This window comes from Cherax quadricarinatus, chromosome 48, assembly GCF_038502225.1.
Source record: "Cherax quadricarinatus isolate ZL_2023a chromosome 48, ASM3850222v1, whole genome shotgun sequence".
NCBI classification, from domain to species: Eukaryota; Metazoa; Arthropoda; class Malacostraca; order Decapoda; family Parastacidae; genus Cherax; species Cherax quadricarinatus.
The window spans coordinates 19,883,206-19,910,427 of NC_091339.1; the positions used below are offsets into that span (position 1 = coordinate 19,883,206).

At 39.1% G+C, this 27,222-nt stretch overlaps 1 protein-coding gene across 1 annotated transcript; it reads left to right on the top strand.

Annotated features, from left to right (window-relative positions):
* Positions 1 to 1,714: 1,714 nt before the first annotated feature.
* Positions 1,715 to 27,206, top strand: p23. Its single transcript, XM_053787061.2, has 5 exons — positions 1,715 to 1,871; positions 9,981 to 10,167; positions 21,900 to 22,088; positions 22,202 to 22,321; positions 26,114 to 27,206. The coding sequence occupies exons 1-4, from the start codon at positions 1,792 to 1,794 to the stop codon at positions 22,301 to 22,303; spliced, it is 558 nt and encodes a 185-aa protein (XP_053643036.1). The 5' UTR covers positions 1,715 to 1,791; the 3' UTR covers positions 22,304 to 22,321; positions 26,114 to 27,206.
* Positions 27,207 to 27,222: the final 16 nt, after the last annotated feature.

Sequence of the window (27,222 nt, forward strand, 5' to 3'; positions counted from 1 at the left end):
CACCAGTCGACTAACACCCAGGTACCTATTTGCTGCTAGGTGAACAGGACAACAGGTGTAAGGAAACGTGTCGGAATGTTTCCACCCGCCGGGAATCGAACCCACCAGTTGTTGCCAGAGCTTTCTGAGGTTATTCTTGTACTCTTAGATTTTTGAGCAACAGTGCCTTGCCATTACTCAGTAGTGCCATACCTTGCTGCGATGGTGACATTTACGTTTCTGGTAGGATGGCAACTGTTGAGCTTTCACTGTCTAGGGTGTTATTACCCCAGTCGCCTTTTCCAGACCCCATGACGGATTTCTTTTTTCAACGAATTGCAGGAGAAAGATAATATAATTATGGCAGCCTGTACCCCTATAACTCCAGCCATGTTCACTCTTTCACAATATCACTTCGCAAAAAAAAATTTATTTAAAAAAAAGAAACCACTGATCACTATCAGTCACCTAACAATAGCCTAGTAGCTTCTCTAGCAATCACCACTAATTACTAGTAGATTTCCTGTTATCTTTGCAAACCCACTACTCCCCTTATTTCACAAACCCCCTTCATTCCTCACGTATCCTCTTCACAAACCCCCTTCATTCCTCACTTATCCCCTTCACAAACCCCCTACACGCTCCGGCTTCACCTATCACACATTTCCATCCTGGCAGGAAAAAAATAAAGTTTTGATCAATGGCGTCATCCGTCCACAGCCTCCTCAATCCCATTTAGCGGGGCTGCGTCCTGTTGTTGACTGGTCCTGATCGTAGAGGTGATGTTTCAGCCATTTTTAGAAGCAATGAGGAAAAAAACGGCCGCTACAACCTGACAGATTCCTTGGAGTTTTGTCGTTTTCTCTTCACCGGGAGGCCTGGTCATGGACCGGGCCGCGGGGGCGTTGATCCCCGGAATACCCTTCCGGTAGACTCCAGGTGTTTCCATTGTACACTGGTCAGTTGATATGGAGGTTAGCTACTGAAAAAAAATTAATGGAGGTTCCCCCTTTTCCTTAGAATTTGCCTTAGTCCCCCGAGGCGCTGTATGACCCCTACAGGTTTAGCGCTCCTGTGAAAATATAATAAATGTATAAATTAAACAAGTACTAGCATCTAGTTGAAGTGCAGATAAGGTTCAGTTCATGTCCAGTACGTATTCTGCTTAGGGTCCTACTCGGCAAATTTCAAGGTCCAGCTAAATACATCTTCGCTTAAAAAATATTTTAAATTTGCATTATTCAATGATTATTCATGTTATTACAGATTTCCAAGGCCTGCAATAAGTAATAATATCTTCTACAACGAAGTGAACTGTGATAGCTTTGGCAAGGTTCAGTTGCCATGTGAAAAGCGGAAAATCGATCATTAGATAGTATTATTTTTCGCTTTAATTAATAATGCAGACCTTATCTCTGCCTTTGTGCTGTGAAACCCCGCTACGTTATTTTGAAAAAGATGCATATTCCCAAAATTTCTATCGATTCTAATGATTTTGTGCCAGCTCATTCTGGAAGCTTCTGAACGCGGTACAATGAGCATGCAGGGAATTTCTCCCAGGCTTCGCTTCCACACATTTTTTCCCTCATCATCAGCGGCGAAATGAGGTGTAAAAACCACCCCCACATTAGCATTTGTGCGTTAGTTACAGCAGAGAATAATCAAGCATGTGTAATGAGTTATCATCGTACAAGTATTGGGATGGTGTTAGTGGGAGTATAAATATAGAAAGCAGTGACCGTTGAAGAGACAAGTGAGCATCTAGTTAAGGAGCATCAAGCTCCTCACAGTAGTTCCAACACCACTCTGCCCATGGCGGCTAATCCTCTTCATCCTTGCTCCACTTATTTACGTTCCCAAGACCAAACGCCAAACATCATGTCAACCGCACAGTGAGTATTTTCATGAATTTTAGGGGGAATTATCAGGTACTTAGCAGGATGGTATGAAAGCTGTTGTGGAGAGACGGATGAGTAGTGCCTGAATAATGGCAGCTGAGGAAGATTCACTTGCGGAGAGGGCAATAATGAGGTTGTAAAGCACCGGCAGCGTGGGGATACACGCTAGCTCATTCATCAAACAAATAAACTAATTGGTACTGATAACACGGTCTCAAACAATAGCCAATATGCGAAAGTATTGTAGCAAGACGTGAGGAAGTTTAATTATTGAAATTGATTAAATTTCCATGGATGACAACGTATTCTCGTTATGGTTATCACCAAACAAACGTTTTAACAATAGTATTCATTATATTTTAGTTTCTTCACAACTTCCATGAGGTTTATTCCATGGAAAGTTTCTCAAAACATGTACAATGCACTGAATAACTTGCAAATGAAGGAAGTACTAGTTGACGAAAGTACTGTTTGCGTATGCCTTATATTATTTTTCCTTTACAGTGGGTTTTTATATAGCAAATCATGTAGAACTAAAAGCAAAGGATAACCCAATGAAGTCAGACAATGTAACTTATTTCCATTGGGGTCCTTGTGTTAGTAGTAATTTTTTTACATAAATAATCCTCTACTTTTAGTGTTATTAATAAAAATACTGTAAATTATCATAATTGATGTATCTAAAATGCATTAAGAATAATTTAACAAAACAAAAAATCACTGTTTCCTTTGTTGCAGCTTCATTCATTACATATTCTTTGGCTATGTTAAACTTTTGTACAGGTAACCCATTCTATGCTTTTATCACTGTGTAATAGGTGTTTGAGGCCTGGCTACCTACTGTGGGTATGATTCATACCACTTTAAGCACTTCTACCATTGTGGTTGGACTCTTCACCCATGTAATGCAAGTTCAGCTCATCCCCAGGAATTCCCCACCATAAATTTGTGTAATCTATTTTTATAAAAGGAGCATTAATACCTGAATTTTTATATATATATAAAAGTTGTACATCTACATAAGTAAGAAGGAAGGAGCACAGCAGCAGGCCTACTGGCCCATGCTAGGCAAGTCCAAATCACCTACTGGCCTAAGCTAAGATACTGATGCTTATTTTGATCTGTAATAGGTATTTTTGAAATTAAATGGCTGCTTTTTGTGTGTAGTATCTTATAAGGGTATAGTTTTAAGAATTCAGTCATCATTGCTTAAGGACTAGGGCTTAGCTGAAAACTCATTACCCCCCCCCCCCACACTTTTTTATGGGTGAACCATCTCATTCGTACTTTGCATACTATTTTTATGCTTTCTGGAGGCGATATCAGTGATAGTGAACCAGAGAAATGAGTTTGAAGCTTGATTCAGTAGCATACAAGCAGCTTGTACCTGAATTATTTTTTTTTTTAACGATAGGGCCATCATTCACCAAGGTAGTGTGACGTAACAAAGACAAAAACCCTTTCTGTCACTTTTCACTCACTTTCTTGCCAGAAGGGTGCAAACATTTTATAATTCAGATTAAAGTTTATTCAGGTACAGGTACATATAAATACCATTACATAAATTATTATACAAAGCAGCATAAGTGTAGATTACCTAGGATAACCCAAAAAAAGTCGGTGACTTATTTCCATTGGGATCCTTGATTCTTGACGCTCCAAACTTCAACATCTCCACCCCTCCTTCAGAATGCAGGTTTCCTACCTCCAGGATGAGTGTTATGTGGTAGATTATATTACAAAAGCCTATGTTGGGCAAAGGAAGGAAGTAGGTAAAGAAACAAGAACTTAAATTTCATGAATGGAGATGAATACTGAATGTGTGTAGCCTGTCCATGATGACCATGATGGTGGCTTGCCAAAATCACTGATTTTTGGATGAATACAGTAAAGTAAACTGGAACATTATCTTATAAAATTTTAGGAATTGATAAATTATGAGTTGAAAGTGTTTTGAATTCAGAGAATTTATAATTAGTCATGTTTTGTCAATTTGCATTCATACATTTCCATTAAAACATAAAGTATCTTTTGTGTTAAAATATATATTTAGTGAAGTAAGTTTATTCGGATCTAGGTGCACACAAATGCAGTTAAACTGTCGTACATAGCAGCATATGTGTAGATTACCTAGGATAACCCCCCAAAAAACTCAGAGTTACTTATTTCCATTGGGGTCTATGTAATATCTTATTTAAACTTTAAAAGTTAAAACAGTAACTCAGCTGTGTGAACAGTTACAATAAAAGAAGATATACTAGGAGTAAGGTAAACCGAGTTATTTACATTGATATTAAAGAAAGGATCAGATTACATTAATAGGTACGTACATGTATGTTAGCTATACAAGAAATCACTCTCCTCCCATTCTGTCGCTACATTCATTAGGTACCTTTTGGCTCTTTTCCTGAACTGGCTAATGCTATGACAGGCTTTGACCTGTACAGGCAGTCCATTCCACTCATTTATTGTTGTACAGTAGAAGGTGTTTGAAATCTGACCACTTATTGTGGGTACAACAAAGTTGTGTTCCCCTTCCCTAGTACTATAATTCCTTCGGTTCTCAGCCTTGACAAACTTCACAGCAAGATATTCAAGACACTACTTGTGAGCAATTTTATAAACGTGATTTAAGTTGTTTTACTGTCTTCAACATTCAATATATCCAGTTGTTGCAATTCATCTTGGCCTACATGCTTTCTTGGACCCAGGTCCAGGATGAATCTCACCATTTTCAGGGTGATTTTTATTCTATCAGTTTTTTTTTTTTTTTTTTTTTTTTTTTTTTTTTTTTAAGACAGAGTACCCTGAAGGGCAAGAGTAGGTTTGGTTAGGTAAGGTTTGTCAGGAAACCAGACAAGTGTTTCTTGACGTGGGTCTTAGTCAGATGATGATCTGCCATTGGAGCTTTTGGTCATCTGACTGAGGCCTTCTGCTGGCTTACTGATCCATCCCTTCAAAAATTATGGTCATAGTTATAACCATTTATAATCTATATGGCATTGTATAAGAACTAGGCATAGGGTCCTGTGAGCCTCAGTAGGTAGACACTGTGCCTGTCTGTAGAGGAACTTTAGTGGCATTTGCTTTCTTTACTACACTGTTCCCTGTCAATTCTCCTGACATGCTTGGGGTCATAGGAGATTCCCAGATACAGTGGACCCTCGACCAACATTGGCATCGTCTAATGTTAAATCCGACTAGTGATACATTTTAACGCAAAAATTTTGCCTCGACTAGCGCTAAAAAACCCGACCAACGCTATTCGTTCCGTTCAAGACGCGTCCACTTGTGGCCTGAGTGTGCCTCACTTGTCCCGTGGGTGCCAGTGTTTACAAGCCAGCTAGCCACCGCGGTCCCATCCAAACGTGCAATCAGAACATTTCATATCACAGCGTTTGTAGTGATTGCACCTGCAAAATAAGTCACCATGGGCCCCAAGAAAGCTTCTAGTGCCAACCATACAGCAAAAAGGGTGAGAATTACTATGGATATGAAGAAAAAGATCATTGCTAAGTATGAAAGTGGAGTGCGTGTCTCCGAGTTGGCCAGGTTGTACACAAAACCCCAATCAACCATCGCTACTATTGTGGGCAAGAAAACGGCAATCAAGGAAGCTGTTCTTGCCAAAGGTGCAACTATGTTTTCGAAACTGAGATCGCAAGTGATAGAAGATGTTGAGAGACTGTTATTGGTTTGGATAAATGAAAAACAGATAGCAGGAGATAGCATCTCTCAAGCGATCATATGTGAAAAAGCTAGGAAGTTGCATGACGATTTAATTAAAAAAATGCCAGCAACTAGTGGTGATGTGAGTGAATTTAAGGCCAGCAAAGGTTGGCTTGAGAGATTTAAGAATCGTAGTGGCATACATAGTGTGATAAGGCATGGTGAGGCTGCCAGTTTGGACCAAAAAGCAGCTGAAAAATATGTGCAGGAATTCAAGGAGCACATAGACAGTGAAGAATTGAAACCTGAACAAGTGTTTAATTGTGACACTGACAATGTTGTGAAACACTTTAGGAATGTCATAAAGAAACGGGAGATACAGGCCTCTATGGACAGATATGTTGTGTGACAGAGGTCCAGTGACTCAAGCTGGTCCTAGTGGCATTAAAAGAAGGGAAGTAACCCCGGAAAAGGACTTGCCACCTAAGTCCTAATGGAAGGGGATTCCCCTTCTAAACACTAACATCATCAACACTCTCCCCTCCTCCCATCTCATCAATCATCACCAGATCTTCAATAAAGGTAAGTGTCATGTAACTGTGCATGTCTTCTTCAGTTTGTGTGTATTAAAATTAATATTTCATGTGGTAAATTTTTTTTTTTTTCAATACTTTGGGGTGTCAGGAACGGATTAATTTGATTTCCATTATTTCTTATGGGGAAAATTAACTCGACTAACGATAATTTCGATTAACGATGAGCTCTCAGGAACGGATTAATATCGTTGGTCGAGGGTCCACTGTATTTCACTGAGGAAACTGAAGTGATGGGTTCCCCATTATACTGGACATTAAAAGTATTTACCCTTTTCACTTTATTTTTCATGCCAAAGAGTATGACTTTCACTTTCCCGAGGTGTAACAGTAATTTGTTGTCTAATAACAGTTTGCTGCAGGACTCTAGTTCTAGTGATAGTATATTGTGGGTCTTTACCTGATAGAGTACTGTCATCTGCATACAAGAGAAGCATACAGTTGACACTGATGGGCATGCCATTCACATAGGAACAATAAGGAACCCAAAATACTACCTTGGTAACTACATGCTATCAGCAGGAGTTCTGATTCTGTGTTGTTGGTCTTGACAATTTGTTTTCTGTTAGTCAGGTAGGACTTAAACTGATCTACGGAACCTATGCCGATAGCTTGAAGTTTCTTGCATAATATATTACGGTTGACTGCATCAAAGGACTTTCGCAAATCTAAGGTCACCATACTTATGAGATTCCCTAATGATATTTCAGTTCTCAGGTAGTCTATGAGATTAATTAGGGAGGCGTTGGACAAGTAAAATCTCCTGAAACCTGATTGGTAACTATGGAGAATATTTTTGTAATTAAGATAGTTAACTAATTGACAGTACACTGTCTTCTCTAAAATTTTGGATATCACACTGAGTATACTAACAGGCCTATAGTTGCTGACATGAGATCCACTATTTTTTCTTGAAAATAGGAGTAACTCTGACCTTGAACCCCTCTGGAGCAGTATTAGTGTGCAGTGGGGATTGGAATTTCAGAGGCACCAACTTTAAACTAGAGTTGGGGGAGGGGTCAGCATTGAACAATTGAATCAAGAGTGAGGGAAGACACATTTATGCATTTATCAATATTTTAGAAAGTTAAATAATATACACTGTACAGGTATTGTAATTTGTTAGTGATATGTAATATATATGTAATATATGTTACAATTGACATAGTACGTACTCACTGTGATTTCTGACACTCTGAATTGAGTTTCTTTTTATGTTAATTAAATTTTGTAGTGGTTAGTTGCAGATTAGATTGTAGGTTGTCACCAGTAAAGCAGTTGTGAATCTTTTGACTTGCTGAGATTCAAGAGGCTAAATGATAGCTTGCAAATGTAAGTGATTCGATAAATACATGAGAGGAGTTGGATTTGAGTGGGACTTGTACATGAGTAAATAGATTTATCAGAGCGTATTGTTAGGGTAGCACTGAAAGTGGGTTGGGCAAATATTCTGCTAGTGTTCCTCCTTTCTTATGTTCTTATAAGGATGAATAAATAGAAGAATATGTAAATATGAATACCGATTTTGAGGCAAGCACTTGTAGAAAATAAGTAAGTGCCCTTCTATAAACTTTCAGCAAAACATGTTACAGCTCTGAAGATCGGTTAGTTGTAATAGGGCTTATACTGTAATTAAGTGTCATCTGGTGATCCGGAGAGTAGTTTGTTGAACAGTTGCAATATCTTTATGGTTTTCCTTTAAGTCTCCAAAAATCTTATTAAAAACCTCATGAAGCATTCTAGTCTTGCATATTTGCAATTCCCATTATGCTTTTGATGTTTTTGGTCACATGCCATCAAAGGCTGCTCAAGGCCCACATGTGGCCTGTGGTCTACTAGTTGTGCATCCCTTCTCTAACACTTATTACCTTCTTTAATTTTCTGTTTAGTTCCTTGCCTTCTGTTGTTGTCTACTCTGAGAGTTCTTTATCTTATTATTCTTTATAGCCAAGTCATTATCCTCTTTATATGGCTATAAAACCAATTTAATTTTTGTTTTTTTTGACGTGGCTTTAGTGTAGCTAATAAATTTTCTCACTTGATTTGTGATGGTCTGAAAGAGTCCTGTTATGGCTGAAATTTTTGTTGTCAGCATGATTTTTTTTTTTTTTTTTTTACTCTTAGTTTCATTTGTCTTCCTAAAAGTACCGTAAAATTTATCTCTGTTATTTGTTTGGAATTACATGCATTATTTGTTGCATGTATTCATTTCCTATTGTATGTTTAAGGCAAAATCCTTAAGTCATTCCTGAACTAAAAAGGAAAGTATCAGTGTCATAAACTCTCCAGTAAAAAAACACCATGGGTTTTGCTTAAATATTATTAAAAAGGTGTATCTTTTTTTTTTTATAACGTTTGGAAAAAACGGTGATGGTGTGCTCCATAAGTGTGGAAGCATCAAGCTAAATGTAAAATCTTGGTAGTCTGCTTTTTGGGAGTCTTGCATGGCTTACTCATTGTGTTTGGGATCATTCCATCACCCCCCCATCTTGTTTCTGGATGTTAACCGTGGTTTCCAAAAGGAATACTAATGATGCCAGGGTGCCTAGAAGAAGGATAAGTGTAAATCTCGGTGGTATTGAAGAAAGTGTTAATTTTAAATAAGTATAATGCAGGCTGCTTACACTTTTGGTTTGAGAAACTCCACCCTCCATAGTTATGCAGTGAGAAAATAACTTGTGCAGTGATTAGTACAGGTTGCGACCTGGTGAAAAGAATGTCAGAGAGGTCAGTATTGCAGGGTAAAACAGACCCAAGATGCATTACGGAATACCTGAGCGCTCCACTACAGTCATCAACTACTACTACTACATCCATTGCAATAAATGAATCACAGCCATCCACTTAAGCCCAGTAAACTATATCAATCATTCACACACTTCCATGACAACTAGATTGTATAAAGGAACTAGTACAGTGGACCCCCGGTTAACGATATTTTTTCACTCCAGAAGTATGTTCAGGTGCCAGTACTGACCGAATTTGTTCCCATAAGAAATATTGTGAAGTAGATTAGTTCATTTCAGACCCCCAAACATACACGTACAAACGCACTTACATAAATACACTTACATAATTGGTCACATTCGGAGGTAATCGTTATGCGGGGGGTCCACTGTAATTTGTATTTAGAAGAATATTTTTTAAGCTGTTGCTTGGCAAATTTGAAGGTTTCTGGAATGTAGCCCTATTTTTCTCATGTTCTTTACTTTGCATCACTGTATGACCTTTGTGGGTTTAGCACTTAGTTTTGATTGTAATAATAATTCTCTTCACATCAGTCTGTTTTACCAAAATGCTAATTTTCAGGAATGTATCCCTGTGTTATGAAAAGGTTTACTTTGCATTATAAATTACTCTGCATTATAAATACCATATACAGCCTCTCCTCACTTGGTGACATACTCATTTACCGATGACCCAGACTTACCACAGGCTCTCTGACCAGTATGCATACATAAATAGTGTATATTGGAGTTAAAACATTGGAGTATAAACATTTAAAAATATACTAAAAATGTTATAAATGTGCACGTGCAAAGGTGACATTAAAACAATATCGAAAGTGGTTGACACAAACCCACTACCATTATAGTATGCTCCTTGCTTAGCGACGAATTCATTTACCAATGTGGTCTTAGGAATGGAACTCCGTCGTTAAGCGAGTAGAGGCTGTATACTGTATATGACTGTTTGATAAGGAAATACTGTAGAAGTTGCAGTGATAAGTTTCTAAGTACCACATTCAGTGCCATCTCATGTGTTGAAGCTAGTGCAGAAAAACTGATAGATTTTTTGAAAGTTTTCTCAAATTTATTAATTTTATATTTTCTACTTGCAGGACTCTCCCACCTCCAGTTGCATGGGCACAGAGGAAGCACCTGGTGTTTCTAACTATTTGTTTGGAGGACTGCCACAGCCCTACAATTAACATGGAAGAAAACAAAATATATTTCAAGGGAACTGGTGGTACAGAAAAGAAAGACTATGAATATACATATGATCTCTATAAAGAAATTGATCCTGAAGTAGGTTTTTCTTTTTTTTTCCATATGTAGTCTACAGAAGTAAAATGTATGTCTGCATTAGGGTTATAACTTTTTTACTTTTTTTTTCCCCAAATAAAACATGTGTCATAAATTAATGAACTTTTGTTTATAAACAATGAAAAAGCCCCTAATTCCTCCCAGTTTTCAAAAAAGCCACCCCTAAATAAAAACTGAATCACCATATATCTGCATTACTACTCATAAGTAGCAACTCAGGAAAGTACTAATTGGCAACTCAAATTAATGAAGAATATTGATCGCCATATATTTACGTTACTAATCATAAGTATCAATGAGTACAACTTACGGAATGCAATAAAGATGATCATTGCTGATACAACAAACTTTAACAAGGGAAAAAGAGTGGAGCTGTTGCCAAACTGCAACGAATGTTCTCAGACAAGGGGATTAGCAAACCACAATTTATCAGTTGCCAGCATCAAGTTCTGGACAGGATTCTCCTTTTGGTAATGGGCGAAAATCTTGGTGCTAAAACCAGTTCTCCAAACATCTAGTATCCACTTGTAACCTAGCTGGTGAAGAATTATGAGGAACTAGAGGCACAGTTTGTTATGGAACAGAAAAGATCTTCCATAAATCAGGATGGAGAGATGATATAAGTTTTTGTACCATCTAACACAAGTGTTTAGATTCTTTGAAGAAAAAGGGCACTTTTCTTTAATTAACTTTCAGAAAATTCCAAACATCAGCAATGCGAGGTGGAATTCAAGAGCCATTCTAGCTATTCTTGCATTCATTCTTATAAATACAAGATGGAAGACTTTGGAGAAGATATGCAGATTCATTTCATACACCTGGGTAGATTACTGGTTTACTGATCAGAGTACGATGAAAATGACTTCAAAAATTTGTCAGAAATGCTGAAGCCTCGCAAAAAAGCAGTGAACTCATTGAAAAGTCACTGGAAGCAGGAGCCATCCTCGCTCAATATGCCTAATATACCGAGTAGTAATAAGTGTGCTGAATGTGCAGAGTTATGCAGGAACTGTATACTGCCTGCAGAAACAAAAACGCCAACTTTTTTTTTTTTTTAACAAGTCGGTCATCTCCCACCGAGGCAGGGTGACTCAAAAAGAAAGAAAATCCCCAAAAGGAAAATACTTTCATCATTCAACTCTTTCACCTCACTCACACATAATCACTTTTTGCAGAGGTGCTCAGAACACAACAGCTTAGAAGCATATACGTATAGAGATACACAACATATCCCTCCAAACTGCCAATATCCCGAACCCCTCCTTTAAGGTGCAGGCATTGTACTTCCCATTTCCAGGACTCGAGTCCGGCTATATAAAAAATAACCGGTTTCCCTGAATCCCTTCACTAAATATTACCCTGCTCACACTCCAACAGATTGTCAGGTCCCAAATACCATTTGTCTCCTTTCACTCCTATCGAACACGCTCACGCACGCCTGCTAGAATTCCAAGCCCCTTGCCCACAAAACCCCCCTTACCCCTTTTTTCCAACCTTTTCGAGGACGACCCCTACCCCGCCTTCCTTCCCCTACCGATAAATGCTCTCCATGTCATTCTGCTTTGATCCATTCTCTCTAAATGACCAAACCACCTCAACAACCCCTCTTCAGCCCTCCGACTAATACTTTTATTAACTCCACACCACCTAATTTCCACACTCCTAATTTTCTGCATAATATAACTGTTAGGTAAGACACATATGCAACAGTTAGACAACTTTATTCCGAAACGTTTCGCCTACACAGTAGGCTTCTTCAGTCGAATACAGAAAGTAGGCAGGAACAGTAGAGATGTGAAGACGATGTAATCAGTCCATCACCCTTAAAGTCGTAGAATTTGAGGTTGTCAGTCCCTCGGCCTGGAGAAGTTCAGTTCCATAGTCAGGAACTATCTGAAGATCAAGCGACAGTGCGGAGACTTAAATACTGTCGGAAGGAGAGGTGCAGGGTAGTAGTAGTAGTAGTAGTAGTAGTGAGAGGCAACTGAGAGGTCATGTCCCTCTCAGATCCAACCCTTCTCACTTGAAAAGCTTGTTCAAGGTGTTTTCTGTACCAAGATGCCACATGTTGCAGTGTCTGACAAGATGAACATCAAAATGGTATACAATACCAACAGGTTGTTAGGTAAGACACATATGCAACAGTTAGACAACTTTATTCCGAAACGTTTCGCCTACACAGTAGGCTTCTTCAGTCGAATACAGAAAGTAGGCAGGAACAGTAGAGATGTGAAGACGATGTAATCAGTCCATCACCCTTAAAGTCGTAGAATTTGAGGTTGTCAGTCCCTCGGCCTGGAGAAGTTCAGTTCCATAGTCAGGAACTATCTGAAGATCAAGCGACAGTGCGGAGACTTAAATACTGTCGGAAGGAGAGGTGCAGGGTAGTAGTAGTAGTAGTAGTAGTAGTAGTGAGAGGCAACTGAGAGGTCATGTCCCTCTCAGATCCAACCCTTCTCACTTGAAAAGCTTGTTCAAGGTGTTTTCTGTACCAAGATGCCACATGTTGCAGTGTCTGACAAGATGAACATCAAAATGGTATACAATACCAACAGGTTGTTAGGTAAGACACATATGCAACAGTTAGACAACTTTATTCCGAAACGTTTCGCCTACACAGTAGGCTTCTTCAGTCGAATACAGAAAGTAGGCAGGAACAGTAGAGATGTGAAGACGATGTAATCAGTCCATCACCCTTAAAGTCGTAGAATTTGAACAAGCTTTTCAAGTGAGAAGGGTTGGATCTGAGAGGGACATGACCTCTCAGTTGCCTCTCACTACTACTACTACTACCCTGCACCTCTCCTTCCGACAGTATTTAAGTCTCCGCACTGTCGCTTGATCTTCAGATAGTTCCTGACTATGGAACTGAACTTCTCCAGGCCGAGGGACTGACAACCTCAAATTCTACGACTTTAAGGGTGATGGACTGATTACATCGTCTTCACATCTCTACTGTTCCTGCCTACTTTCTGTATTCGACTGAAGAAGCCTACTGTGTAGGCGAAACGTTTCGGAATAAAGTTGTCTAACTGTTGCATATGTGTCTTACCTAACAACCTGTTGGTATTGTATACCATTTTGATGTTCATAATATAACTGGTTTATTCTAAGCAATAAATAGTAATAAATTACAAACATGATAACAATTATGCTGTAAGCTGTTTTATTTGTTATTGATATTACATGCAATATAATTTCAAGTTACATACTTGTTTTTTTTTTTTTCATTTAGGGGTGACTTTTTCTAAAAAGATATTGAAATGAAAGGGCATATCTTTGCATTTAGGCAAAAGTTCATCTGATGAAGGTACAGGAATATTACATTGTAAAAAAGTTGTAACCCTAGTCTGCATATTAAAAAACTTGTTTTTTTTTTTTTTTTTTTTTTTTTTTTTTTTTTTTTTTTTTTTTTTTTTTTTTGACCCTAAAAGTAACCCACAATTCTTACCAATCTCAAACTGTACTTACATTTAGGTACAGTATATACCCACCCAGGTAGGGTGACCCAAAAACCAAATCCTTTCACCATCATTCACTCCATCACTATCTTGCCAGAAGTGTCCTAATACTACAGTTTAGATACTCCCTCCAAACTACAAATATCTCCACCCCTCCGTCAGAGTGCAGGCACTATACTTCCCACCTTCATTAGTTAAGTCTGGCTGACTGGTTTCCATGAATCCCTTCAGGACACCTTGCTCACATTAGGCCCCAAAAAGCATTTGCCTCAATTCCTATCTAATACACTTGCACAAGCCTGCTGGATGTCCAAGCCCCTTGCAAATGAAACTTTTTTTTTTTTTGTTTTTAACCCCTCAAACCTTTCCTTGGGTGGCCTCTACCCCATCTTTCCTCCACTTGACTTATAAACTCTCAAAGTCATCCTATTTTGCTCCATCCTCTCTAAGTGTTCAAACCACCTCAACAACTCCTCCTCAGCCCTCTGGATAATACTTTTAGTAACTCCACACCACCTAATCTCCATGCTTGAAATTGCATAATATTTACATTGCACATTGCCCTCAGACATAACTGCTGCCTCCAGCTTCCTCCTTGCTGCAACATTCACAACCCATGATTCATGCTCATATAAGTGTTGGTACCACTACATTCTCATACATTCCCCTTTTTGGCTTCATGGATAATGTTTTGTCTCCACAGATACCTCGATGCACCACCCACCTTTTTTTTTTTTTTTTTTTATTATCACACTGACCGATTCCCACCAAGGCAGGGTGGCCCAAAAAAGAAAAACTTTCACCATCATTCACTCCATCACTGTCTTGCCAGAAAGGTGCTTTACACTACAGTTTTTAAACTGCAACATTAACACCCCTCCTTCAGAGTGCAGGCACTGTACTTCCCATCTCCAGGACTCAAGTCCGGCCTGCCAGTATCCCTGAACCCCTTCATAAATGTTACCTTGCTCACACTCCAACAGCACGTCAAGTATTAAAAACCATTTGTCTCCATTCACTCCTATCAAACACGCTCACGCATGCCTGCTGGAAGTCCAAGCCCCTCACACACAAAACCTCCTTTACCCCCTCCCTCCAACCTTTCCTAGGCCGACCCCTACCCCGCCTTCCTTCCACTACAGACTGATACACTCTTGAAGTCATTCTGTTTCACTCCATTCTCTCTACATGTCCGAACCACCTCAACAACCCTTCCTCAGCCCTCTGGACAACAGTTTTGGTAATCCCGCACCTCCTCCTAACTTCCAAACTACGAATTCTCTGCATTATATTCACACCACACATTGCCCTCAGACATGACATCTCCACTGCGTTGGTAAAACTATACTCTCATACATTCCCCTCTTTGCCTCCAAGGACAAAGTTCTTTGTCTCCACAGACTCCTAAGTGCACCACTCACCCTTTTCCCTTCATCAATTCTATGATTCACCTCATCTTTCACAGACCCATCCGCTGACACGTCCACTCCCAAATATCTGAATACATTCACCTCCTCCATACCCTCTCCCTCCAATCTGATATCCAATCTTTCATCACCTAATCTTTTTGTTATCCTCATAACCTTACTCTTTCCTGTATTCACTTTTAATTTTCTTATTTTGCATACCCTACCAAATTCATCCACCAATCTCTGCAATTTCTCTTCAGAATCTCCAAAGAGCACAGTGTCATCAGGAAAGAGCAACTGTGACAACTCCCACTTTGTGTGATTCTTCATCTTTTAACTCCACGCCTCTTGCCAAGACCCTCGCATTTACTTCTCTTACAACCCCATCTATAAATATTAAACAACCACAGTGACATCACATATCCTTGTCTAAGGCCTACTTTTACTTGGAAATAATTTCTCTTTCCTACATACTCTAACTTGAGCCTCACTATCCTCATAAAAACTCTTCACTGCTTTCAGTAACCTTCCTCCTACACCATACACCTGCAACATCTGCCACATTGCCCCCCTATCCACCCTGTCATATGCCTTTTCCAAATCCATAAATGCCACAAAGACCTCTTTAGCCTTATCTAAATACTGTTCACTTATGTGTTTCACTGTAAACACCTGGTCCACACACCCCCTACCTTTCCTAAAGCTTCCTTGTTCATCTGCTATCCTATTCTGTCTTACTCTTAATTCTTTCAATAATAACTCTACCATACACTTTACCAGGTACACTCAAACTTATCCCCCTATAATTTTTGCACTCTCTTTTGTCCCCTTTGCCTTTACACAAAGGAACTATGCATGCTCTCTGCCAATCCCTAGGTACCTTACCCTCTTCCATTTTTTTTTTTTTTTTTTTTTTTCAACAAGTCGGCCATCTCCCACCGAGGCAGGGTGACCCAAAAAAGAAAGAAAATCCCCAAAAAGAAAATACTTTCATCATCATTCAACACTTTCACCACACTCGCACATTATCACTGTTTTTGCAGAGGTGCTCAGAATACAACAGTCTAGAAGCATAAACATATAAAGATACACAACATATCCCTCCAAACTGCCAATATCCCAAACCCCTCCTTTAAAGTGCAGGCATTGTACTTCCCATTTCCAGGACTCAAGTCCGACTATATGAAAATAACCGGTTTCCCTGAATCCCTTCACTAAATATTACCCTGCTCACACTCCAACAGATCGTCAGGTCCCAAGTACCATTCGTCTCCATTCACTCCTATCTAACACGCTCACGCACGCTTGCTGGAAGTCCAAGCCCCTTACCCACAAAACCTCCTTTACCCCCTCTCTCCAACCCTTTCGAGGACGACCCCTACCCCGCCTGCCTTTCCCTATAGATTTATATGCTTTCCATGTCATTCTACTGTGATCCATTCTCTCTAAATGACCAAACCACCTCAACAACCCCTCTTCTGCCCTCTGACTAATACTTTTATTAACTCCACACCTTCTCCTAATTTCCACACTCCGAATTTTCTGCATAATATTTACACCACACATTGCCCTTAAACAGGACATCTCCGCTGCCTCCAACCGTCTCCTCGCTGCTGCATTTACCACCCAAGCTTCACACCCATATAAGAGTGTTGGTACTACTATACTTTCATACATTCCCTTCTTTGCCTCCATAGATAACGTTTTTTGACTCCACATATACCTCAACGCACCACTCACCTTTTTTCCCTCATCAATTCTATGATTAACCTCATCCTTCATAAATCCATCCGCCGACACGTCAACTCCCAAGTATCTGAAAACATTCACTTCTTCCATACTCCTCCTCCCCAATTTGATATCCAATTTTTCTTTATCTAAATCATTTGACACCCTCATCACCTTACTCTTTTCTATGTTCACTTTCAACTTTCTACCTTTACACACATTCCCAAACTCATCCACTAACCTTTGCAATTTTTCTTTAGAATCTCCCATAAGCACAGTATCATCAGCAAAAAGTAACTGTGTCAATTCCCATTTTGAATTTGATTCCCCATAATTTAATCCCACCCCTCTCCCAAACACCCTAGCATTTACTTCCTTTACAACCCCATCTATAAATATATTAAACAACCATGGTGACATTACACATCCCTGTCTAAGACCTACTTTTACCGGGAAGTAGTCTCCCTCTCTTCTACACACCCTAACCTGAGCCTCACTATCCTCATAAAAACTCTTTACAGCATTTAATAACTTACCACCTATTCCATATACTTGCAACATCTGCCACATTGCTCCTCTATCCACTCTATCATATGCCTTTTCTAAATTCTTCCATACATTTATTAAATAATTCCACCTTTTTCTCTTCATCAATTCTGTGGTTCACTTCATCTTTCATAGATCCATCCACAGACAAGTCCACTCCCAAATTTCTGAATGCATTCACTTCCTTTATACTCTCTCTCTCTTTCCAATCTGATATCCAGTCTTTCATTACCTCAAATAAAATCATTTATTTCTTTGTACAGTACATTGTGTAGTTTACGTGTAATAAAATGTTGTCAAGCACAAAGAAAGCTGCTAGAATGCATGAAAATTTTGTGCAGACTAATTCTAATGTTTACAGGCTACTTAAAACTAGACATAGGTTACAGAGTGGTGAATTTTAATTATGTATTACTACAGCAATGATAGGTAGCAAAATTTATAATTAATAAAATTTATAGTAGACAGGCAGCAAAATATTTTATAATTAGTATAATTTACATTAGTACAATCATTTGTTACCCTCATCACCTTGCTCTTTCCAATGTTCACTTTTAATTTCTTCCTTTTACATACCCTCCCAAATTCATCCACCAATTTTTGCTACTTTTCTTCAAAATCTCCCAGAAGCAGTGTCGTTGGCAAAATGGAACTGTGACAACTCCCATTTTGTATTTGTTTCTGCATATTTTAATCTTGCATCTCTCCCCAACACCCTAGCATTCACTTATTTTACAACCCCATCTATTAACCCTTTGACTGTTTTCGACGTATAAATACGTCTTACGAGCCAATGTTTCTGACGTATATATACTCAATAATTCTAGCGGCTTCAAATCAAGTGGGAGAAAGCTGGTAGGCCCACATGCGAGAGAATGGGTCTGTGTGGTCAGTGTGCACCACATAAAAAAAATCCTGCAGCACACATTGCGTAATGAGAAAAAAAAAACTGATCGTTTTTTTGGAATAAAACGCCGACTTTGAGGTGTATTTTCGTATAGTATTTATCGTTGTATTCGCGTTTTCATGGTCTTAGGTGATAAAATGGAAAACATATTACAGAAATAGAGATGATTTTCATTACTTTTACGATGAAAACGACCTTGAAACTGAGCTCAAAGTAGCAGAAATGTTCGATTTTTACCAATGTTCAAGAGTACATAAATCACACCACACGTCCAATACACGTCAACTGGGGAGTCTAATATTCTTTCACTAGTGCACTGATATTATTTATACCATTTTTACAATAATGCAGTCGTCTGCATAACAGTAAATTTTGTATTTTTTTGTATGAATAAAAAATCAAAATAGAAAGCAATAATAATATAAGAGGGGCCTAGAGATGTGACTAATGAACAGAGCATATGTTATTTTAGTGCCACAAATGTCTACCTTGTTTATTCTGGACCCTATTTTGAAATTGGCATCTTTTTTATTTTGCGTGAAATTGGCCAAATTGCCAATTTCTGACCATATTGGGTAGTCCAAATTAGTAAATGGGAGGTTTCTTGTACTCAGCTGATAGATAAAATGGAGTTCTAAAGAAATAGCTATGAGTTTGGTCAACTGGAACAATGGAATTGGCTGAAAATTGGGCTCAAAGTCGGCGAAATCGCCGATACGCATATGTCGCCGAGACCGCTAACTTCGCGGGAGCATAATTCCACGAGTTTTCGACCAAATTTCGAACTTTTGGTGTCATTACCATCGGGAAAAGATTCTCTATCATTTCATAAGAAAAAATAATTTTTTTTTTTTTCAAAAATTGAGCGACATAGAATGACAGTTTCAGAGAGGGGCCTGAAACAGTCAAAGGGTTAATATGTTAAACAACCATGGTGACATGATGCATCCCTTTGTAAGGCCTACATGTACTGAAAAATAATCTTCCTCTCTCCTACATACCCTAACCTGAGCCTCAGTATCCTCATAAAAACTTAACTGTTTTCTGTAACCTACCATCTGTTCCATACACTTGCAACATCAGCCTCATTGCTATCTTATCCACTCCATCATGTGTTTTTTCTAAATCCATAAATGCAACAAAAACTTCCATAATCTTTATAAATATTGTTCACCTAAGTGTTTCAGTGTAAAAACTTGTTCTTCATGTCCCCTACCCTACCTGAAGCCTTCTTGTTCATCTGCAATCCTGCTCTCTGCTTACCCTTTATTTTTCACTAAAAACCCTACCATACACTTTACCTGGTATACTCCACAGATTTCTTTCTTCTTTCAACAAACCAGCCATGTCCCTCCGAGGCAGGGTGGCCCAAAAAGAAAAAAATCTCTAACATTAGTAATGTATACAGGAGAAAGGGTTACTAGCCCCTTGCTCCTGGCATTTGTCACCTCTTATGACACACACAGCTTATGGAGGAAGAATTCTGTTCCACTTCCCCATGGAGATAAGAGGAAATAAACAAGAACTAGTAAGAAAAAAGTAGAAAACCCAGAGAGGTGTGTATATATATATATGTATGCTTGTACATACATACATGTGTAGTATGACCTAAGTGTAAGTAGAAGTAGCAAGATGTACCTGAAATCTTGCAAGTATATGAGACAGAAAAGAGACACCAACACTACCACCATCGTGTAAAATAATTACAGTGGAACTTCAAAAATCGAACGTATTAAATATCGAACATTTCGAAAATAAGACCATTTTTTTTCGGACAGACTGTGTCCCAATTATCGAACGCGCCCCCAATTTCAGACCGCCAGGTACGGGACCTATCTGCTGGCCTGCTCTGTCCGCGTCCCCGCGCAGGCGCCGTGAGCAGTGTAGCTTTGTTTATGCTTGAGTGAACACTAACCTGCGATCTCATTCACACATTTTACGATTATTTAATTGTGTTTAGTGCTTGTGGGGCTGTGAAATAAGCTGCCATGGGCCCAAAGAAACTTGCTAGCGGTACCCCTGTGGTAAAGAAAGTGAGAAACACCATAGATGTGAAGAAGGAAATAATACAGAAGTATGAGATTGGAGTGAGACTTGTTGAACTTGCCAGGCTGTACAGAGGACTGTGGACAGTTACTTTGTGAGACAGAAACAGACGACTGTGGAGTTATTTTGTGAGACAGAAACAGACGACTGTAGACAGTTAGTATTTTGTGAGACAGAAACAGACTGTTGAGTTATTTTGTGAGACAGAAACAGACGACTGTGGAGTTATTTTGTGAGACAGACGATTGTGGACAGTTATTTTGTGAGACAGAAACAGACGACTGTGGAGTTTTGTGAGACAGAAACAGACGACTGTAGACAGTATTTTGTGAGACAGAAACAGATGACTGTGGAGTTATTTTGTGAGACAAACAGACGATTGTGGACAGTTATTTTGCGAGACAGAAACAGACGACTGTGGAGTTATTTTGTGAGACAGAAACAGACGACTGTGGAGTTATTTTGCGAGACAGAAACAGACGATTGTGGAGTTATTTTGTGAGACAGACGATTGTGGACAGTTATTTTGTGAGACAGAAACACGACTGTGGATAGTTATTTTGTGAGACAGAAACAGAGGACTGTAGACAGTTATTTTGTGAGACTGGGGTCCAATGACTCTCAAGCTGGTCCTAGTGGCATTAAAATACAGAGAAGGGAAGCAACCTCAGAGAGGGCTTTGATACCGGAAGTCCTCATGGAGGGGGATTCTCCTTCCAAACAATAACCCCAACTCCTCCTCTCCTTCTCCCTATCTTCCAGATGCCATCACCAATCTTCAATAAAGGTAAGTAAAAATGTTGTTTTATATTACTATACATAATTAAAGACTATAGCATTTGTTGTGTATGTAAAACTGTAATTAATCTCGATAAAATGTATTATTTTTGTGTATATTTTTGGGTTTCTGGAACGGATTAATTGTATTTCCATTATTTCTTATGGGAAATATTGCTTCGAATTTCAGGCTTTTCGAATGTAGAACTAGCTCCTGGAACGGATTAAGTTTGATTTTTGAGGTTCCACTGTACAGGCTTTTGTTGTATGCCCACTTGGCAGAACGGTAGTACCTCCCTGGGAGGTTGCTGTTTACCAAATTCAACAGGCTGATATCCCAGTAATTTTTACACCCTCTTTTGTCCCCTTTTCCTTTTTACAGAGGAACTATGTATATACTCTGCCAATCCCATTAATCCCAGCTGCTTTACCCCCTTTTATTTTATTTTGTCTTAATTTGTGACATAGCTGTAATTTTGTTTACCTCAGTGGCCATCTTCCGCCAAGGCAGTTTTTTTTCATTCAAAAATCATCTGCCAAAGCAGGGTGACCCAAAGAGTAATGCATTCACCATCATTCATTCATTTTTTTTTCTTCTTCTTTTTTTTCTTTTCTTTCTTTCTTTCTTTTCTTTTGCCAAAAGTGTGCTGCCATCCCATTTTGGACACAACTTGCAGTAGGCTCATTATATCCTGAGATTTACCTATTAGTGTCCAGTACAAAGGTTTTATCTGTAAAAGAAGGAAAAGTGTACCATAGCTTTATAAAATATTGGGTATAATTTTTTATTTAAAGTTTTTATTGTTATACACTTAATACCACATTGACTAATCTTAACAGAAAAGCCGCAGCTTTGTCCGTGATCGTAACATAGAACTTATATTGGTAAAGAAGGAGGATGGACCTTTCTGGCCACATCTTCTCAAACAGAAAGTCAAGCAGCACTGGCTTAAAGTAGACTTCAGCAGGTGGAAGGATGAGGATGACAGTGATGATGAAGGTGAAGATCAGAATCAGGATCTTGAAGAGGTAGGCATATATTCTAAGAAAGTGAATTGTGGATATAATTTTTATAAAAACACCTTTTTTATACAAGATTTTTCTTTCAAACCTGTTAATGCATGCAAAATATTGCATTCTAGGTAATGCGTCAAATGGGTGGTTTGGGTGGAGATAGCCGACCATCTTTGGATGACCTTGAAGATGAGGATTCAGATGATGAAGATCTCCCAGACTTGGAGTAATTGTATCTCCAGGCTTAGGTTAGTAATGAGTCCATAAACTTTTTTTGAAGTTTTATTAATGTAGAATAATTTTGAGGACCAAAGGGACCAGCTCATAGAGAGGAACATGTAAATAGTTTGGATATAATGATGTCATCTGACCTATCATTTACAGAAAGGAAAAAGGCAAATACCACAAAGCCAGAAAAATGACAGGGTTGATAATGAGAATGTTTAAACAAGAAAAATAATGCCAGTGGTGACTATTCAGATCACTTGTGCTCTCTCTCACTTGCTTAACCCTTTCAAGGTCAGTCCTGTTCTACGGTTTTCAAGCCCGGGTCGGTCCCGTAGTTCTGTGACATAAGCTAGCTCTCTCAGATAAGCTGTGAGTGGAAAGTTTAGGCCTAGATATGAGAGAATGGGTGTATGCAGTGAGTGTGTACCATATAAAAAAAAATCTCGCAGCACACAGTGCATAATGGGAAAAAGAAAACCTACAGTATTTTTGGTTTAAAACTGACTGCAGTGTATTTTTGTATGGCTTTTATGGTTGTATTCTCGGTTTCTTGGTCTCGTTGCATAGAATTGAAAACGTTACAGAAATAGAGATGATTTTGATTGGTTTCAGGACTGAAAGTAGCTTGAAATTGAGCTCTAAGTAGCAGAAATGTTTGATTTTTGCCAGTATTCTAGAGTACACAAATTACGTCACTCATCCAATACCCATCCAGCTGGTCTGTCTAATGTGTGTTCACAAATGCGCTGCCATTGTTTATACAGTTATTGCAATAATGCATTAGTCTGCATAACAGTTAGTTTAATATGTTTATTATGCACCCCATACCCATCCTGTGGGCGGTAGTCAAAAGGTTACAGAGGTACATAATTGGTCCAGGGACTGGACTCCAAAATTTTGATAGCTGAGCAAGTTACAGAGGTAATGAATTCACAATTTACAAAGGTAATGAACTCCAGGTAGGTCTAGTCACAATCATGACAAGTTACAAAGGTATTTACAGATTACAGAGGTACGTAATGGGTCCAGGGACTGGGCTCCCAAAGTTGTGATGGCTGAACTAGGTACAAGGTAATGAACTCACAAGTTACAAAGGTAATGAATCCTGTAAGAATGGTTACTTACGTTTATACATGGCTACAATCATGAACAAATTATAGTGTAATGAGCAATTCACACTTCCACACCCGGTCACAACTGTAGTGAGTTATTGGTGCAAATATTGATTGTTGAGACAGACAGACACAGACAGACACACAGACACACACACACACACACACACACACACACACACACACACACACACACAGACACACACACACACACACACACACACACACACACACACACACACACACACACACACACACACACAGACACACACACACAGACACACACACACAGACACACACACACACACACACACACACACACACACACACACACACACACACACACACACACACACACAGACACACACACAGACACACACACACAGACACACACAGACACACACACACACAGACACACACAGACACACACACACAGACACACACAGACACACACAGACACACACAGACACAGACAGACACAGACACACACACAGACACACACACAGACACACACACAGACACACACACACAGACACACACACACAGACACACACACACACACAGACACACACACACAGACACACACACACACAGACACACACAGACACACACAGACACACACAGACACAGACACACACACAGACACACACACAGACACACACACACACACACACACACACACACACACACACACACACACACACACACACACACACAGACACACACAGACACACAGACACACACACACACACACAGACACACAGACACACACACACACACACACACACACACACACACACACACACACACACACACACACACACACACAGGTTTGCAACAAGGTTAGTTCCAGAGCTAAGGGGAATGTCCTATGAAGAAAGATTAAGGGAAATCGGCCTGACGACACTGGAGGACAGGAGGGTCAGGGGAGACATGATAACGACATATAAAATACTGCGTGGAATAGACAAGGTGGACAAGGACAGGATGTTCCAGGGAGGGGACAGAGAAACAAGAGGCCACAATTGGAAGTTGAAGACACAAATGAGTCAGAGAGATAGTAGGAAGTATTTCTTCAGTCATAGAGTTGTAAGGCAGTGGAATAGCCTAGAAAATGACGTAGTGGAGGCAGGAACCATACACAGTTTTAAGACGAGGTTTGATAAAGCTCATGGAGCGGGGAGAGAGAGGGTCTAGTAGCAACCGGTGAAGAGGCAGGGCCAGGAGCTAGGACTCGACCCCTGCAACCACAAATAGGTGAGTACACACACACACACACACACACACACACACACACACACACACACACACACACACACACTCACTCACTCACTCACTCACTCACTCACTCACTCACTCACTCTCACTCACACTCACACACTCACACACACTCACACACTCACACTCACTCACACACTCACACTCACACTCACTCACACACTCACACACACTCACACTCACTCTCACACTCTCACACTCTCACACTCACACACTCACTCACACACTCACACACTCTCACACTCACACACTCACTCACACACTCACTCCACACTCACACACACACACACACACACTCACACACTCACTCACTCTCTCACTCTCTCTCACTCTCTCTCTCTCACTCTCTCTCTCTCACTCTCTCTCTCTCACTCTCTCACTCTCTCTCTCTCTCTCTCTCTCTCTCACTCTCACTCTCTCACTCTCTCTCTCTCTCTCTCTCTCTCTCTCTCTCTCTCTCTCTCTCTCTCTCTCTCTCTCTCTCTCTCTGCCCCCTGGAGCAGGCCTGAGGATGTGACTAATGAACAGAGGAAATGTTGTTTTAGTGGCCAAGAATGTGTACATTTTTTTCTGGGAATTTCTTTTATTTTTCATGAAATTGGCCAAATTACCGAATTTTGATCACTTTGAGTAGTTGAAATAGGTGAATGGGCAGTTTCTTGTACTCAGTCAATAGAAGATAAGGAATTTTAGTGAAATAGCTAAGAGTTTGATTGACTGGAAGAATGAAATTGGCCAAAAATAGGGCTCGAAGTGGGAGAAATCGCCAATGCATAAATATCTCCGAGACTGCTAACTTTGGGATAGCGTAATTCCGTAAATTTTCATACTTTTGGTTTTATTATGTTCTGAAAAAGATTACCATTTCATAAATTTTTTTTATTCTCCGACCCTGAGAGCAAGTTTCAGGGCAGGAAGAGTTATCAGAGCCACTAAAGCATTTAAACTACTAGGAATGCCTCAAAGTTCTGGGAATGTGCTCTCTGGAACAAGAGAGAGAGATATGTATGTGAAAGATGCTTGAAATCCTATTTCCCAGCCAAAATAAGAGAACATTGCTGCCAGCAAATTTTAGAAGTATTGTAAAGGGTGTAATAGTTTTTAAGAGTAAACAATCACTACCTCTGCCAAGTGCCAGAACAACCAGGTTGTGATGTATATGAAGGCCAGTGGTCCACAAACAGCACTTGTAAACTTGTATAGTACAGTTCAGGACATTTACAAAAAGAAATTTTTTGCTACTGGTTGCAAAATGTTTCCTTTAGTATAAAAGAAATGGGCAATTCAAATTTTTTATGACCAAGTTATACATTGCATATTTAGGCTGGTTTATTATAGTAAATCCTTGCTGAAAAATATATCTTCATCATTGCTGCAGTTGTCAACAATTTTCAGTGAAAATAATTTTTTTTTTAATTGCAGAGGCCTTCGTGGACCACATCAGATCATGGGGGCAAGAAAGCTACGTCCCACAGTAAACTGTGTTGTAGCTTACTAAGTCAGTGTGCAAATTCCATAGTTAACTCCCAAGGGACAATGTTGATAAATGGTATTCATCTGAGTTGAAACAAAACAAAGATGACTATCTTGTGGGGCTTGTGCACTCGAAAGACTCTTGACTGTCTGCCCCCATGTGAAAGGTTGCAGTGCAGATGGACTAGTGGCTTTATACCTTTACAATACAAGGAGAAAAAATACCAAATCCCTTTATTATGCATAAGTAACAGATAAGAACCAAGCTCATACCAAACATCCTTTACAGCTTTTATAGAAAAATATATTCCAAATTTTGTTTTACTGACATAGGAAGAAAATGCCAAATTCCAATTTGTAAGGATTTTTGTTAGAATCTATAATTCAAGTGTTTTGGTGATAAGAATTTACAAATCAAATTTAAAGATGGGTGGGGTAAGTAGATGGTCTTGTTTATACTGGGTGACATTTTAATTTGGGATCTGTTTACTTATGATAAATAACCAAAAAAGGATTGAGTTTTAGAGGTGAAGAAATCATTTATTGTAAACAAAGATTTTTTTAAATGTTTGTAGTAATAGCTTAATGATTATTAAGAAGCTGATTCTGAAAAAAAATTATATACCTGTAGTATGCAGTATAATTATACGAGATGTAGTTGTTAAAATGAGTACCTGTATGTAATGTAATATTAAAGTTGGTTTCATACATTTTGTAATATGAGTGTATCCATTTGTGAGGTGATCTTAATGTGCATTTGTGAATGGAATGTGGATTGTTAATTTAGTTGTTCACCCTTTGATTATACAATACTTGCAAATGTATGTTGGGGAGAGTTACCTAGTACAGCCACAGATATTTATGAAATAATTTAGTAGACCATCTATTTGCCTTAATGTAAAAGAAAAAAAGGTTCTTTTCAAGTATAGAAACATTCAAAATCAAAGTGTCTTCAACATTGATGGCTTTTATACCACCCAGTCACCTTTATACTGTCAGAAAATTCACATACTTAAAAATTAAACTTCCAGTATACAAATCACTTGTAGTTTGACTAA